Genomic DNA, 17,871 nt, shown 5'->3' with positions numbered 1-17,871 from the left:
GCATAATTATTATAATATAGATGCAAAAAGGAGGAGCAGTGTGTTCATACAGTTGATGTAGTGGAGATGGAGGAATGCTGTGAGATATCTAGGATCTGTAACAAGGAGGTGGACACATATGAAGAGTGGTCTCCAATTTAACTTTGCAGTACAGACCTTAGTAGAAACAATCTTGGTCTGGTATATGGCTGTCACCAAGGGGGGAGGTTGCAGAGCTTCCAGGAGGAGGTAGTCAGCTGGCCCAGCAGAGAGCAGGGAGTACAGGCCACCAGAGATGAGCGTCGGCGGGAGAATCTGCAGGGGGGCAGGAGGTGATGCTGTGCCCGCTAACCACAGCGACTCAGCCGGATGCAGCCAGGAGCGGGCAGCGGGAGTTCCAGAGTGCAGGGCGCGAAGGCATCAGGCGCCGGCTGCAGCTCTCGTCGAGGAGGGCGGATGGTGACGCGGCTGTGAGGACCTGCGGCGTCCAGCCGTGGCCGCGAGCAGGGAAGCCGGTCACCTCTTCGGCGGCACAGGTCCAGATGCCGCTCCAGGTCAGATGAGGAGGCTGGAGTGCGCGGGGTAATGGCGCCGGGAGGCTCCTAGGGCAGGCCTCTGGTGTGGGGCAGCGGGCTGAGGCGCCGACAGGGAGCCCCACAGATGTGTTCAATAGGACCCCTGTGTCCTCAGCGGGCTCTGGGCGGTAGAGGTTGGTAGATTTGTCCCCCCAAATCAGCAGGGGAATCTACTTGGGGATGCTGGATATGGAGCTCAGTGAAAAGCACCCACCATCTTAGGCCACCAAGCCACGCCTCCCTTATTTGACTATGTTAATACATCACGTCTCTTAGTGTGTCTAGCACCAATGGATAAGAAAGGATTAATCTCCATCTGTGTGTTTCTGGACTGATATTCCCCAGATTGCTACTTTGTCTATTTTGTGCTCCCCTACAAAGTATCAAGATATATGCTAAACAGTGTAACTTTTTTATTATGTTAAAGATCTGATTGTGGTTATCAGGTTTTTAATTTTTTTTATTGATATATGTGTATTATTGCTTCTATTCACTATTATCTTTATACTCCCAGGAGTTATTTATTATTTTGAAATTTCTATTATACTTAATAAATTACTATTTTTGATATTATTTGGTAATTATGTACTTCTAGTATTTTTGAGCGCCACATAGTACTACACTATTTTTTGTATTTGTTTTCTTTATTGTAAAGATAGGCATTCTCCACGTGTAAGTGCTGGTTGGCTGCTCCAGGTGTCTCAGTAAGCGCAAAGTAATTTTGAATTTCTTTAAAGCAGAAGATCCCCTGCAAACCTGAGTTTGTGACCCCCTGCCTAGATTGACCATCAAAGTTGTTTACACGTGCCAATCTCAATTCTAACACATTAATTTATTTGTAGATGCCAGCTATTCTTGCTTAACCATGGCCCAAGTGCTCTCTACTACTGCCCCTGGCTGTGAACTGTGAGTCGTTCACAGAGTTTCAAAGAGCCAGATTCCCTTTTTTCCTAAACCTCATTTTTAATAACCAGGGTTATTGCTTGTAGTGTGAAAGGGGTATTACTCTTCTGGGCCATTTTGCACTTTTTCTAAGGGTCAGGAGATATCCAGGGGAGGCAAAGCCCCCCGGGTTTGCAGTTATACAATCATAACCTTTTTACTTTTTTCAAATAAAGTGGATTGAAACATTGTTTCAATTAGAATCCAGTGTGGAATCCTATTTTTTTTTCCCCCCCCCGTAATTTTTTCCAAAATTTAGATAAAAACAAAATGCATAAATAAAAATTCAAAAACATGAGGTAGAGGGGTGGGGGAGAACAATAACAGGTACATATCAAACAAAACGCATTGCCAAAATACATGTGAACATAATAAAAAATAAAAAACGCACACCTAGATAACTGGCCCCCAGATGCACCCAAGCTATAGTATCGGATGGGGCAAAGATAACCACTGTCTGGCTTAAATAACTAGCTAAATAATAGAATTTAATGTCTGGGAATCCCCTACCGTACCACCCCCAGATCTAGGTTGCTTAAGAATACTCAGAGCAACTCGAGGGGGCTTATCATTCCATACAAACCGTATAAAAGATTGAAGTGAGATTTCCGAATCATAGCGGCTTAGGGTTAAATTAATAGGGTGAATATCAGGGGAGACACCAGGCACCCCTATCTAGTACCATTAAACAATGGTATAGGTTCAGAGAGGAACCCGTTTGTAAGAACTCTGGCCGTAGGAGAGGAGTATAAAGCAGACACACCCGTGAGAAATTCATCTGAAAGCCCATAGGCCTTCAGGGCGTTAAATAAAAAAAAATACCACGAAATGTGGTCGAATGCCTTTTCGGCATCTAAAGACAACATAATTGAGGGAGCCTGCCTACGGTTAATGATTTGGATGAGGTCAATTGCTCTTCTGGTGTTATCCCTGGCCTGATGGCCTAGAATGAATCCTACCTTGTCATAATGTATCAGGTCAAGGAGGACACTATTAAGCCGTGTTGCCAAAATCTTAGCATAAAGTTTAATATCAGAATTAAGAAGAGAGATCAGTCTGTAACTGGCACAATTGTGTGGGTCTTTCCCCTCCTAATGGATTACTACGATTCTCACTGCTAACATTGTTTTAGGGAAAGAAGCCCCGTGTAAGATAGCATTACATAAAAAACGGAGGTGGGGAACCTAAACAGCTAAGAATTTCCTATAATAGGCTGCGGAGAATCCGTCAGGACCAGGGGCCTTAGAGGATTTCTGGACCTTAAGGACCTCAATGATCTCTTCGTCCGTTATATCTAAATTCAAATGAGCGGCTGCTTGTTGAGAAAGCTTAGGAAGTTGGGAGCGGTGGAAAAACTCAGCAATCGTGTCCACTGAGGGGTTAGGGCCTGGTTCAGAGCTATTCAAATTATATAGTTTGTAATAAAAGGAGTGGAATTCCCAACTAATAATCTCAGGAGTATAATTAAGGGTGCCGGATAGAGTTTTAATCGCTAAAATATTATTTTGAGAACGTGTCTCCATCAGTCTAGAAGTCTATGAGCCTTGTCATCCTTCTCATAGAACGTCTGCTTTAAGCATTGCAATGCCCTAGCCGTACGCTCAGAGAGGAGCAGAGACAAATCAGATTTGACCTTGTTAAGTTGGTCTAAAATCGCCTGAGCAGGACAAAGTTTGTGTTGCCACTCCAGATCCTGAAGCCTAATATTTAAGGAGCGAAACTGGGACTCACTAAACTTTTTATGTCGGGAGGCCATACTAATAAGCTGACCCCATATATCCGCCTAATGGGTTTCCCACAGGGTCATAGGAGAGACATCAGGATGGCAATTAAATTGAAAATATTCAGTTAAGAGTCCTAATTTGCTGGAGACATTCTGGGTTATGTAAGAGAGACTCATTTATCCTCCAACTAGAAGGAGGGGGGCGAGATCGGACTGTGGTCCTGTAAAAAATATGAAGTTTACGACCAGGACCAGCCACCTGCCCTCCTCATCAGCATGGGTATCCTGGAATCCTATTTTTGATGTTTAGGAAGTTACATAACTGACCTTCCCCCCTCACTCCTATGCCAAATAATCAAACACTATATGGCATACTACTGGGTGTGTGCTGATATTTCTGCTACATGATCCTATCAGTCCCCTGGGAGAGACCCATTTAATTTTCATTCAGTAAGTACATTTTGTAGCTTACTGTATTTATCATTAATTTGATGTAAGTATTGAAAATGTACCATTACAATGTGTACAGTCTGTTTTTTACTGCTATCGTGTCGATTTTTCTTTACATTACTACAATCCATGATTGTGTTTTTCAGACTTTTACTGTTCTTTATGGTTATAATTTGTAAGCTGCTTTTGTATCAATAAAAAACAATTTTTAAAAAAAACAAAAAAACAAAATGCTAATACCTTCAGCAGACACAGGGCTTATTGAGTATGTTACACACAGGGCCTGATTCAGCAGTGCACTGCTGAACGCAGATGGTCGGGAATCTGCGCAGGCGCCTGGTCGGTACTGCGCACATACAGTACGGATCCTGCGGGAACGCACGCAGAGTGGCAGCAGACTGTCAATCACTGACAGTTTGCTGCCGTTTGGGGGCAGCGACGGCCTCAGTTTCCCGAAACTGGATCTCCGTCGGCTGACAGAAATTTCCTGGCCTCTTTTCCTCATCTGAGGCGGCAGGCTTGCGTGACCCACCCCATTGGTCACCTTAGCTGGCCGTTGTTCCTGCAGATTACCCAATGCTGCGTTGGACAACGCAGCTCGGATAAGTAATGCATGCAGGAGGCGTGATGCCTCCTGCTGCATTACCATATCAGCAAGGAAGGAATTGCAAAGCTGCTTGCATGCATGCATACATCACATATCTACAGCTTGCATGCAGCTTTACAGTTCCATCTAAAGCTGATCAGGAGCACAGACCTCACAAAATCACCAAATACACGTCTTTTAGAGAAGTCATCATGCAAATATGAACATTTCTCTTTATCTGAAAAGCTGTAACCTCACCTTCTTGTTAAGATGAAAGTTTGATTTGTTCCATGACTGGACCATAGTAAAGCTCACAGTAGTAGAATAGGGTAATCCTGCATAGGTCCAGAGTCCCAACCCTAACAATTATAGTTCCCCCTTTCCAGAGCTCAGATTATGATTGTGGAGGCTGCATTAAGCTGTGCTCATCACCACCTCTACCTCCATCCTGTACTCTGTTATGGCAAAATAGCCCAAGCGCAAATACTATACAAGAAAATACAACATGAGTACACCCTAAATTTTAACGCTGCCACATAACCCCGAACAAAAAAAGCACACTGCTCCTGAGGAAACTAAATTACTGCCAACTAAGAAATACAAGCAGCGAGAAGATCAGACATCACTCAGAGAAAACCCAACCTCCTGAACACACCTTTATACCCCATGGTTCCAGGGTCCAGCCATTGCAAGAGAATATTTGGAATGTGAGAAGAGGACGATAGTAGCATAAATGTTCTACATATGCAATTGTTTTGTCACCTCTCAGTAAGACGGCTATGAGGACATGGATGCCTTTTGTACATTCTAGGTTATAAAAAAAAAAAAACCCTCAAATTTTGAATAATTTTAGGAATGTTTAAAGAATTCATTAACTTACCTCCTCTTATCCTGTCATTTCTGCAATGTTATTTAACAAAAATCTACTTATAAAAAAACAAAAACCCTGCCCCGTTCTTACCCATTTATTGTAGCGTGGAGATTATCCTCTACATGTTGGTCAGGTTTTACATGCCTTCTCTTCTTTTTCTTTTTCGTTTTGTATGTGGACTCCTGTGACGTCTGAGTGTGGTCGGTTTGTTTGTGTACATGTTTTGAAGGGGTCTGCAGCAATTTATACCTTTTGTGTTTAAGTTTATATTCTTTTACATCATACTTGTTTTTATCCTGTGTCTCCAGGTGGGAGATAACACACTCGGTTCTTTCTATACTTTCCGCTGCTTTTCTCTTTTTTTTCTTGTTTCTTTTCATCACACCAATTCCGTCCATGGCCTGGAGTTCCCCATTACAGCTTAACGTATGTGCTTCTGGTTGGTATTTCTGTTTTTGCTGTGAGGGGCTGTGATTATCTGTTACAACAACAAAATTGTCTCTTACATTCCCCTTAGGAGAAAAAGGTGGGGAGAATGTCTTACTTAAAGGACAGTTGGTTGAGTGACTTAGTGGAGTGAAATGTTGGGTTAATTCTACCCTCTGCATTCTTTGCTTTCCATGGGATTTGACAGTTTTCAGCTTAGAGGTATTGCTACAAGTCCCAGGGAAGCCGTCTGCAAGTTGATGAGACACCCTGGAAGAGAAGATTTAATCGAAAACAAATTAGCCAGTCCTGATAACTACCTAATCAGCAAAGTATTGATCTCATTCACGTATATTACCAACTGGTGGAATGAGTGTGTGTGTGTGTGTGTGTGTAACTTAAATCTGCTATGTGATTTAAAAAAAAAAAATCACAGCACAATTTGAAAAATATCTACTGTATCTTGTTAACATTAAGTAAAAATAGTAGTGTACTCTGAGTGCACTTTGGTAAAATGGCAGCTGGGACCTTCTAGGCTATACCGCCCTGCTGTCCTTTTATTAGGAAGTAGAAGATTCCCCCAGGGAAAGTGAGCTGGATGGAGTAACCAAGATGTCTAATGCAAATTTAATAAAAGAGTTCTCTGATTACTCGAATATTGAATTTATCGGTGGTGTCTATGTGGGATTGACTCAACTCCCTAGAAGTTGCAACTTGGATTAGTGTTTTGGCGCAGTAGACTCTCAAAGTCCATGTCATGCTAAACTGGACTATATGGCGCGATTTGCAGACAGGTGTATGTGGACACACCTGTATTGTATCTTAGACATCAAACCACAGCATCAAGTTTTTTTTTCTATTGATTGCAGGATTACATTAGTTTCACCATATTCATATTCAATCTGAAATCCTTCTATAAAAATATTCACAGCGACAATTTAACTTTTGAAATATACAGATGTGTCCTTGCTCATGTAGCCTCAATACGCCATGCAGCGCGATATGCCTGGCGTGAGTGAGCCGCCTGGTCTCATGAAACTCTGTTAGCATTGGGCGCCTTTTCTTACCAAAAAATGGCGACTAGGACACACCAAGAGCCTGTTCTGATTAATTTGACATGCAACACTTGTATATCTGTGTGCACCTGTGTCTGTAACGAAACTTGGTGTGGAAACAAGCCGTGGCCGCTGCATCGTAGCACTTCGCATGCTGATTGAGAGACTCAGTCGCATACTGATATACAAGCGTTACATAGCAAATTAATCAGCAGTCTTCTTGTGCGTCTCAGCCGCATCACAGTGCAACAGACGCATTTTTGGCAACAAAAAATATGCAAAAAAGATGCTTGGAGCTTGCAGTCTCTCACTGGACCAGGAGCACAGAGAGGGACTGTTCGGTGCGACTGCAAAGACAAGTGCAAACACACCTATAGTCACACTTTCTTAATGGCATACTATAAAACTAAGGTAATTACATAGAACCAGTGTGTGTTCAGAAAAACCTCCCACAGCAACAGGCTCTCACTTGATGCTGTTGCATGTTCTCTTCACCCGTTATACCTGCTCAGGCAATGTTGTCCGGTAACTTGTGTTAACTATTGTTTTATTTAAAGGAAAAAACAAAACAAAAAACGCATCATCAAAAGTGCACATTAATGTGGGAAAAAATATTTTCATGCATAATTTTTACTTGAAATGACTGACTACTATGTAAAACAATAGCCGCCAGGCAAATAAGGTTAATTGCGGTGAAGAAACAGAATGGTATCGAAACCTGATACTGATCAGCCATTTAAGCGTCACTTACCGATGCATGTGAAGCGGCTTGAGTATGGTGGGACCAGGGGAAAAAGAGGTGGGATGAGTGGAGCCAGCGGAGATGGAGAGGAGAGGTGGAGAGTAAACGTCATTTCTGCTTCCCTTCTGCTGCATGTTGCCCTGTAGTTATTGACATAAATAAAATCTTGGTGGTGTAAAGAAAAAAAGGGAGGTTTGTGACAAATCAAATCAAATGAAAAAGAAGGGGAAAAATAAGACATTTTATATGTTATATAAACCACAAATAAATATAAAACAAAATTATAATTTTTGTGCATGGGCATATGTGTGTACAATATATAGGATGGGTGGGAATGGAAGGTGACAAAGTAAAAATTATGCAACCAAGCCACAAACAAAACAATAGAGTAGTAATATGCAGTAATATGGGATGAAAAGAAAAAAAAAAAAAAAGGAAAAGGAAAAAACAAATAATTGTTAAAAAAAAAAAAAAAAAGCTTAAATAAATTTAGTAAAATAAAAATATTCATAAAATATACACCCATCAGCCATAACATTAATACCACCTTACTAATATTTTGTAGGTCCCCCTAGTGATACCAAAACAGCCCTGACCAATCGAGTCATGGACTCAAAAAGACCTAAAGACCTCTGAAGGTGTCCTGTGATATCTGGCTCCAAGATGTTAACAGAAGATCTTTAAGTCTTGTCATTTGCAAGGTGGGGTCTTCCATGGCTCAGACTTTTTACAACACATCTAAGAGATGCTCGATCTGCTTGGGATCTGGGGAATTTGAAGGCCAAGTCAACACCGTGAACGCTTTATCATGTTTCTCAAACCATTCCTAAACAATTTTTGCAGTGTAGCAGGGTGCCTTATCCTGCTGAAAGAGGCCACTGCCATCAGAGAACACCACTGCCATGAAGTGATGTGCTTGATCTGCAACAATGTTTAGGTAGGTGGTATGTGTCAAAGTAAGATCCACATGAATGACAGGATCCGTTTCCCAGCAGAACACTGCATCTGCTGGCTTGCCTTCTTCCCATAGTGCATCCTGATGCCATCTCTTCCCCAGGTGAATGCTCATGTACCCATTGTAGACACTTTCGATAGTGGACAGAGGTAAGCATGAACTTTCTGATTGGTCTGCGTCTATTTAGCCCTCTGTGTGACACTTTTCTTTCATAGCCAGCATTAACTGTTTCAGAAATTTGTGCTACAGTAGTTCTTCTGTGGAATAGGACTACACAGGCTAGCCTTTGCTCCCCACACGCATCAATGAGCCTTGGGCGCCCAGCACCCTGTTTGCCAGTCCTTCCTTGGACCATTTTTGGTAGGTACTAACCACTGCAGACCGGTAACACCGCACAAGACCTGCTGTTTTGGAGATGCTATGATCTAGTTGTCTAGCCATCACAATTTGGCCCTTGTCAAAGTCACTCAGATCCTAACACTTGCCAATTTTTCCTGCGTCCAACACATCAACTTCAAGAGCCGACTGTTCCCTTGCTGCCTAATATATCCCATCCTGTGACAGGTGCCATTGTAACGAGATAATCAATGTTATTCACATCGCCTGTCAGTGGTTTTAATACTATGGCTGATGTGTGTGTAAATTATTTATTATATATATATATATATATATATATATATATATATATATATATATATATATATGCAAAAGACTTGCACTCACACCAATCTTAGCAAGCCAACGTGGGGGTGCCACAAGGATTTTTTTAGGATCCAAAAATAGAAAACGATTGTCATAGACAAGGGCACTCTCCATACAGAAAACGTTGTTTGTTTAGGCTATATACAGCCGTGATACAAAAAGATGTCAATCTTCCAGATATAAGTCTAGATAAATGTCGTCAACGTTTCCGTCCCTGGCGGACCTTCCTCAGTACATTACATCATACATGAATAGAAAAATAATTGAGGCATCTATCACAATAATATCTGTGGAAAAAAAACAAAAAACACACAGACTAAGTCTCTCAGGCTTCAAAATTCCGTGGCAAAAAATGAGAATAAATAGACAAATGTATAGATAAAACAAACACAGTTGCCCAACTGATATAAGATATACCCAAACTCAAAATTTCTAACAACTTAAAAATAACTCAAATCATAAAACACAAATATGTAAAATAATATAGAAAATATACTATACTGTGTCATAATCTCCATAAGATAAATGTACCACACAAGATACTCTTTTAATGTATTTGCATATATCTTCATCACATATAGACACTTAGGAAGGAGCAAGTGACCATAATCGCTACAGTAAATCACTAGTGACTCAAACAGAATATATGCAGTCATCAAGTCACCCCTGGTAACTATAACACCAACTACTAATGCAACATATACAGTGAGGAATATACCTTAATCAGGTAATGAAAAACGATCTAAGCAGTCACACTCTGCAATTCACAGGGACCAGCACGTATATAGAAAAAACAAATCCAATGGTCCAGTGCAGCTAGACAACAGAAAAAAATACAAAGACAAATATTAGCATGTCGCTAGACAACCTGCGTGCCCGCTAGGGTCATGTAGGGAACGAGACAAATGTACTTACCAACACGGGACAAAGATGCAACCTGCAAATACTCTCTCTCACTTAGAACGCCTGCTTCCATGTGACGCCAGTGAGCATGCCGCTAGACAAACCATCCCGCTATTTAAACCGGCACATCCGGAAATAAGTCACGTGACACGCACGCAAGCGTGTAGGTTTCTTCCTTAGCTATGGAAACGCACAAGCTTGCGTTCCATTTAAATTCTGAAAACATCGGCTCTTAAAGTAACATCCGCCCCACTTCTGTCACGTGTATATAACCCGATCGCCGTACAAATAATCATCCTAGACAAAAACGTAGGATGTCTCAAGCAGGCACAATTACTGTGCCTGCCTGGCAGCACAACATTAGATTCAAAACTAAAAACTTATATTGGCTCTACCACACTGGAACCAAATCTTAAACCATCACTGCCCACATAGAATAATAGGTACCCAAAATATCAGAGCAATATACAAAGATACGTAAGTTCAGTGGTACTAAAGCCACGTATAGAAGCCCGAGACCCAATGCCCATACCACCACCAGCAAGATCTGTCAAGATGACAAAAAATTAGATAGTGGCTATTTGTTATCACAGACCTAACCAACTCAGAGACCCACATGTGGAAAAAGAATATATATATGTATATAAATAAATAAAAATAACCCCAATACATAAAAAAATAAAAATAGTGTGCAAGCAAAAGAATATAAAAATTAAATAAAATAAATGAAATACAAAATAAAAGTAATGTAAAAATAATAATCAAAAAACAGTGAACAAAAAAAATGCAAAAATTCAAAAATACAAAATCCACCAAAAATTCCCAGGAATACTGATGAAAGAAACCACACCCCAAGACACCACAGTGGAGAATCAGTGCCACCATAATGCAAAAGAGTTAAAGAAATACATTAAGTGGATTGTTCTCATTAAGGCCCTTAGGGGCCACAGTGTCCAATCGATGTATCCAGTAGCTTTCGCGTTGTTTCAATAACTGAAGTCGATCGCCACCCAATCTTGGAGGAGGAATCCAATCAATGAGCTTGCATTTCAGACTCGCCACCTGATGTTTTTGATAATGTGCAATGATCCATCTACATTGCACATTAGATTTTTTGATCTATATTTTGATTTGTCCCTGTGGACTATACTACGTTGGTCTCACGTCTCGTAAATTTCGAGATCGTATGGCGAACCATCGGGCCTCCATCCGGGCAGCATTAAGCTCTGGGTCCTCAGATAAGCCGGCAGCTATACACTTTTTGGACAGATCTTGCTGGTGGTGGTATGGGCATTGGGTCCCGGGCTTCTATACGTGGCTTTAGTACCACTGAACTTGCGTATCTGTATATTGCTCTGATATTTTGGGTACCTATTATTCTATGTGGGCAGTGATGGTTTAAGATTTGGTTCCAATGTGGTAGAGCCAATATAAGTTTAGTTTTGAATCTATCAGCCTTGTGACAAATGTTGTGCTGCCAGGCAGGCACAGTAATTGTGCCTGCTTGAGACATCCTACGTTTTTGTCTAGGATGATTATTTGTACGGCGATCGGGTTATATACACGTGACAGAAGTGGGGCGGATGTTACTTTAAGAGCCGGTGTTTTCAGAATTTAAATGGAACGCAAGCTTGTGCGTTTCCATAGCTAAGGAAGAAACCTACTGCTTGTCACGTAACTTATTTCCGGATGTGCCGGTTTAAATAGCGGGATGGTTTGTCTAGCGGCATGCTCACTGGCGTCACATGGAAGCAGGCGTTCTAAGTGAGAGAGAGTATTTGCAGGTTGCATCTTTGTTCCGTGTTGGTAAGTACATTTGTCTCGTTCCCTACATGACCCTAGCGGGCACGCAGGTTGTCTAGTGACATGCTAATATTTGTCTTTGTATTTTTTTCTGTTGTCTAGCTGCACTGGACCATTGGATTTGTTTTTTTCTATATACGTGCTGGTCCCTGTGAATTGCAGAGTGTGACTGCTTAGATCGTTTTTCATTACCTGATTAAGGTATATTCCTCACTGTATATGTTGCATTAGTAGTTGGTGTTATAGTTACCAGGGGTGACTTGATGACTGCATATATTCTGTTTGAGTCACTAGTGATTTACAGTAGCGATTATGGTCACTTGCTCCTTCCTAAGTGTCTATATGTGATGAAGATATATGCATATACATTAAAAGAGTATCTTGTGTGGTACATTTATCTTATGGAGATTATGAGACAGTATAGTATATTTTCTATATTATTTTACATATTTGTGTTTTATGATTTGAGTTATTTTTAAGTTGTTAGAAATTTTGAGTTTGGGTATATCTTATATCAGTTGGGCAACTGTGTTTGTTTTATCTATACATTTGTCTATTTATTCTCTTATTTTTTGCCACGGAATTTTGAAGCCTGAGAGACTTAGTCTGTGTGTTTTTGTTTTTTTTCCACAGATATTATTGTGATAGATGCCTCAATTATTTTTCTATCCATGTATGATGTAATGTACTGAGGAAGGTCCGCCAGGGACGGAAACGTTGACGACATTTATGTAGACTTATATCTGGAAGATTGACATCTTTTTGTATCACGGCTGTATATAGCCTAAATAAACAACGTTTTCTGTATGGAGAGTGCCCTTTGTCTATGACAATCGTATTATATATATATATATATATACACACACACACACGATGACTCCTCTCAATATATAATTCAGGCATTTCTCACAAAATCCGGTTTTATAAATAACCATCCAGTATAGACTGTAATATTGTAAAACTGTGATTTGTTATTGCACAAAGTTAATCAGGAGAATTATTTAAGATGAAAGGTATGTGATGTTACAGAGGCAGCAGTTTGTAATATAAAACAGATAGCAAGGTTAAAGCTACCTACACACTATACAATGATTGGGCTAATTTGCCAATAATCGGGTGATCGGCCTAAATTATTGTATAGGGTGTATGAACAATCGTTTTAGCGTTTCACCAATAAAATGGTTAGAAAACATCCACAAACGCATTCAATTATCTGATCTATCAGTCAAGACCGAAAATCTTGGCCTCAATTTCCTGATATTGAGCAATGTATGTGCATTCTCAATAAACTACTTATATTTTCCACGATTTTTCCTGATAACCACATCATCCTTGTGGGTGTAAATTCACTGTGAAATTTGTCAGGTATTTAATTTAATTTGTATAGTGTGTGGCACAGATATCGGGACCGTGATTTTGCAGAAAAATCGTCCCAATTATCGGTGTGATCAAAAAATCTCAGTGCGTACCTAAGCTTTACACAATTAAATAAGTACGGGGTTATGCCTTTTGTACTATGTAAACTAGGTAATGCAACAATTGGTAGTTGCACTTGTGTGCTTAAAGAAGATTGGAGGCAAATTTAAGTAGCTGTATTAAGACAATTTAAGTAACTGAATAAAAATTTCACAATAAGGAGATTAATCATGCTCGTTTTCTGACACGTGCACACAGACACTAACCTTTTTGGCAGACAGGGCTAGCTTTTTGGCAGGTGGAGGTGACATGGCAGTCAAAGCTTCACATACACTTGCTAGTGTGGGGGACTTTGATTTCAAAGTATTGCTTGCCCCTTGCTGTCCTGCTTCCATTGTTGGGGAGCAGCACGGTGAAGTTATGTTCCTGATTTCGGGGGTGCTCAGAGATGAAGTTTGGCCATTTACAACTGGTTCTTCCGGTTTTACATTTTTCACCTCTTCCTGTTCACTGTCACTATCTGCCTGTGATTCAAGGTTTCCAGTTGAAGTTTTAGAGACAGCAGACGTAGAGCGACCTACAGTGTCCCAATTTGGTTTGGAGCCCTCTTGCATGGTTGCTTCACTTGTTGTACAAGTATCATTAGAAGTCCTTAACTGGCCATGAACCGCTTTCTTCACTTTTCTTAACTGATCATCCAAAAGACATGGGGCATATGAAGTTTTAGAGTGGAGCTTTGGAGAGGGGCCTGCACTGAGAGGCCTCGTGTGAGGAACTCCACTGTGTTCTTTGTTACCAGATAAATATGTGCGACAGACTGGAATCCCAATATCATCCATATTTGGAGATTTCTTCTCATGTAGCCCTTCTGGTCTCTGGAAAACATTATTATTATTAACATTTACTTATATGGCGCCAGTATATACCGTTTCATGTTACATATTGTAAAGCACATAACAGGAGGACGTGATAAAATACAAGCTCTAACAGTCTCCAGATATAAGCTCAAATAAACAACAGAAAACTGTAGTATGCCCTCTGAATTACTCACCTTACCAATAAGTGGGGATGACAGGCTGCCATTAGACAGGGTTTTCTTTATAGTAGGAGGAACTGAGCTAGGGCGAGAAATTTGGGAGTGTGGCACTTTACACACCGAGGCATCAAAACTCTTTCTGGACTCTGGAACTCTGTGAAATATAAAATCAAGAACTATGGGCAAGTAGGAACATAAAACCGTACTGTATGAAGGTTTGTTTTTATTTCTAAAATGCCGTGAGCATGTTAAATGAACCACCACTAACGGGCATCCATGAAGAAATCAGACACAGAACAAAAAGGGTCCCCATTAGGTGTACAAATTTGTGTACTTACACCAAGGATAGCAGCATCACAATGTTAACAGTAAATGTGGAAGCCGCATTTTCCCTTTTCACACCTAATGTAATAATGTGATTGTGTGTTATATACATCCTTATTAACACACTCACTTTCGTTATTTATCAGGTACAGTCTTTAAGATCTGGGAATGAGTCTAAGTCTAATTCTGTAGCAGGGCCGTAACTAGAGGTGAGCGAGCGGTGCTGCTGCGCAGAGTCCTGTCAAGAGTCCTGTGGGCGGCACAGTTACTGCCCTAATGCCTTTAATACTAGCTATACAGATATGTACTAGTAGCAGCCATCTCCATGCTGCTCCCTCAGTCAGGGAGCAGCACCAGCACGTTAGGAGGCTGTAAAGTCTCCCAGCACATGGCTCCGTGCAGGGCTGACAGTCCTGTGTACGGGAGTCCGGGAACATCTTCATACGGGAGGCTGTAATCTCTCATTCCTATCTCCCTAGGACAGCTGTCACAGACACACCCCCAGACGGATGAGTACACAGTACAGGGGCCTGGGGCAGGGAGGATGACGCTATTATCAGGCTGTAGAAGTGCTGCACGCTTACACTGTTGGTTAAGTTAAAGCATCCTCCCTCTGCTGTGTTGATCTCAGTGTTTGTGTGTGTTGATCCGATTTCCACTACTCCCCGTTTTCATAAGAGGTCAGGAAAAGGTTTTGAATTTAGTCTCCATTGTCAGGCCATTCTGCATCATACTTCAAGACGGATTATAACGGATTCAATAATGCATGTACATTTACACAAGGCTCCCTGACACAGCCACATATTTAATGTGAATCGGTATGATATACCACCAGACCCATGCCCGGCGGTAGGAATCCCGACAGCAGCATCCCGGCAGAGGAGGAAATCCTGATCGTCCTAAGGTAAGTTTTGACTAACCTATTTTTACCCCTTAACCCTAACCCTCCCTTAGGGGTGCCTAACCCTAACCTCCCCCCCTGTGCCTAACCCTAATCCCCCCGTCCCCGACCGCCTAAACCTAAGTCCCTCGGGGAGGGTGCCTAACCCTAAGTCCCCCCCGGGCACATCGAAGTCTGTCTTTAGACCCTTGCCGGGATATGACAGTCGGGAAGCCAGCTGTCGGGATTAGGTCCGCCGGCTTCCCGACTGCATACCATTTCATGATGTGGAAAGCAGATCAGTAATATCCTATTTAAATCAGTTGAACTAAATGGCATTACTTCATCAACATTTACCATCACCAGATTTATATCTGCCATGTTTCAACTATATGTGAGCACTGTATAACTAGAGCAGGGTTGTCTTTAATGTGTATGCAAAGTGGAAGAGGAGCAGAAGAAAGAAAATGGAATCGGGTGAAAGGTGATAGCAGCAGCCTGTGAAGTGTTGGTAAAATTTGCCGAATTCAGTAAATCTACTTGCTCATTAGTTGGGTTGAGCACCCAGATCTACAGGGACACCATGGATGGTGACAGCAGACACAAACAAAAGATGTCATTGACAGATTAAATTTTGTTTTGTGAATTTCATTACGATTTCAACCATCTAAAGGGGCCTATCCCTTAGCAGATAAATTGAACGACTGAATGATATGTCGTTCAGTCGTTCAATTTATTTGCTAATGGATAGGCCCTGAACGATGACAGATGCACACTCCCGCGGCCGATAAATTGTGTCTTTCGTCTCTACAACATGTCGGTCAATTATCGCTTATCGCTGACAGATATTAGAAAATATCTGGCAGTTTATAAGCGGTAAGCAACGAACGATATTTTTAATGAAAATTCATAGAAACATAAAAAAAAATCCACTCCCTGAATCTGAATGTCATGCAATATCATTCGTAAAAATCTGTCATGTACATGACAGATATCTGTCACCGCAGCCCCAGGACTTTTCAAGGGATAAACTTTTGTCTTTCATCGTTAGAGAAAGATCTGCTAATGGATAAGCCCATTTAGTTAGTGTTTCTCAAATTCAGTTCTCATGGGACCCTAGCAGTGCATGATTTCCATTTCATCTAGCTGGAGCACAGATGTATAAATTATTCACTAACATTTTAAAGATCCACAAAATTGACAAGCTTCAAAAGGAAAAAAAGCGCTATAGAACTACACAAATATTTAAAAACAAAAAAAAACAATTTGTCATACTGCATAGTTTACAGATAAGTGATATGAATGATTTTCCATAAGGTAAAACGAATAACACCACTTTGCGCTGTGTGTGTGTTTTTAGTAAAATAATCAACAAGCATACTTTTGCATATTTTACTATTAGCTTTTAGCTTGCAAAAATGGTTAGCGGAAAAAGAAAACACAAAAACCCAAACATGTCCATACCTTAAATAGAAGAGAACATACGCCTGCTGATTCAGCACAACCTTGATGTTACTTGCATGTACAAGGGAATCATTCATCTGATACCACTGGCCGTTACTAGCCTGTAGATAAGAAAGCAACACACAGATAGGATACTACTGCTCCATACAGGAGGCCTACATCAGGAGCAGGTCACACTTAGTAGAATGGGACTTACTTTTACATAACAGTAGTAGTGTCCGGCATGACAACTGTACCCAGAGTGCACGAGTACAGCATACAGTGCATACATTACAGGCTCTCCGTTGCTCTGGGACATGTATGGACGGATATTCAAAAATTCAGGGTATCCAACATCCTGCAAAATAAATTTGTACAGTATATATAATAAGAGTAAAGGCACCATAACTAAGTCACAATATGAATATTTCTGCTCAGTGGACCAAAATATGTAGTTACATTTAAGTCTCTCACCTTAGTTATTTTTCCACCACTGAAGTTGGCAAATCTCTTAAGTGAAAGTGTGAGGACATTCGAGGCTCTGTGAACACTGAATCTCTTGCTGGCTGGAACCTTTTTTTTACATCTTTAGAAAAAAAAAAAAAAAAAAGAAAGTCAAAAAAGTCATACGACCACAATAAGCAGTGTAAAAAGGGCAGATTACGAACATTTACATTACAATATTATTTTTTAAATGATTGGCTACCTTAACTGTATTAGCAGGTACATGCCATACTGCAACATGCGCTATATACATTGCTTTATTCTTCTGGCTTCCATATGTGTTCAGTTTTGTTTGTTTGTCCTGTGTTACGACGTAGTCATGCTGTGTCCTCTGTATTGTATACAGAGGTATGTACTATCCAAGACCAACTACTACTCTATATTCAGGTCTTGCTGTTTTTTTTTTTCCTCCTCTCAATTTTGCATACCACAGATTAAAAGAATAGAAAAGCAATTAGATTAAAAACATGAATTGTAAAACTTAATTAAAAAAATATGCATTTGTGTTTATTTTTATTATCCATTAGTTTTGGTATAATGAGAAGGGATGGAAACG

At 40.7% G+C, this 17,871-nt stretch overlaps 1 protein-coding gene across 1 annotated transcript in view; it reads right to left on the bottom strand.

Moving 5' to 3' along the window:
* The window catches only part of USP36 (ubiquitin specific peptidase 36), a 63,213-nt gene that overhangs the window by 16,152 nt on the left and 29,190 nt on the right, over positions 1–17,871 (bottom strand). The window contains exons 9-15 of the mRNA XM_088482630.1: positions 17,286–17,397; positions 17,029–17,169; positions 16,833–16,933; positions 14,180–14,318; positions 13,395–14,003; positions 7,359–7,489; positions 5,217–5,822 (exon numbers count right to left, since the gene is read on the bottom strand). Coding sequence (XP_088338756.1) covers positions 5,217–5,822; positions 7,359–7,489; positions 13,395–14,003; positions 14,180–14,318; positions 16,833–16,933; positions 17,029–17,169; positions 17,286–17,397 — 1,839 coding nt within the window. The remainder of the gene's footprint in view (positions 1–5,216; positions 5,823–7,358; positions 7,490–13,394; positions 14,004–14,179; positions 14,319–16,832; positions 16,934–17,028; positions 17,170–17,285; positions 17,398–17,871) is intronic.

This window comes from Taudactylus pleione, unplaced genomic scaffold, assembly GCF_031769625.1.
Source record: "Taudactylus pleione unplaced genomic scaffold, aTauple2 ptg000290l, whole genome shotgun sequence".
Taxonomy (NCBI): Eukaryota; Metazoa; Chordata; class Amphibia; order Anura; family Myobatrachidae; genus Taudactylus; species Taudactylus pleione.
Note: the sequence above shows the minus strand (reverse complement) of the source record. Positions and strands in the feature narration are given on the sequence as shown.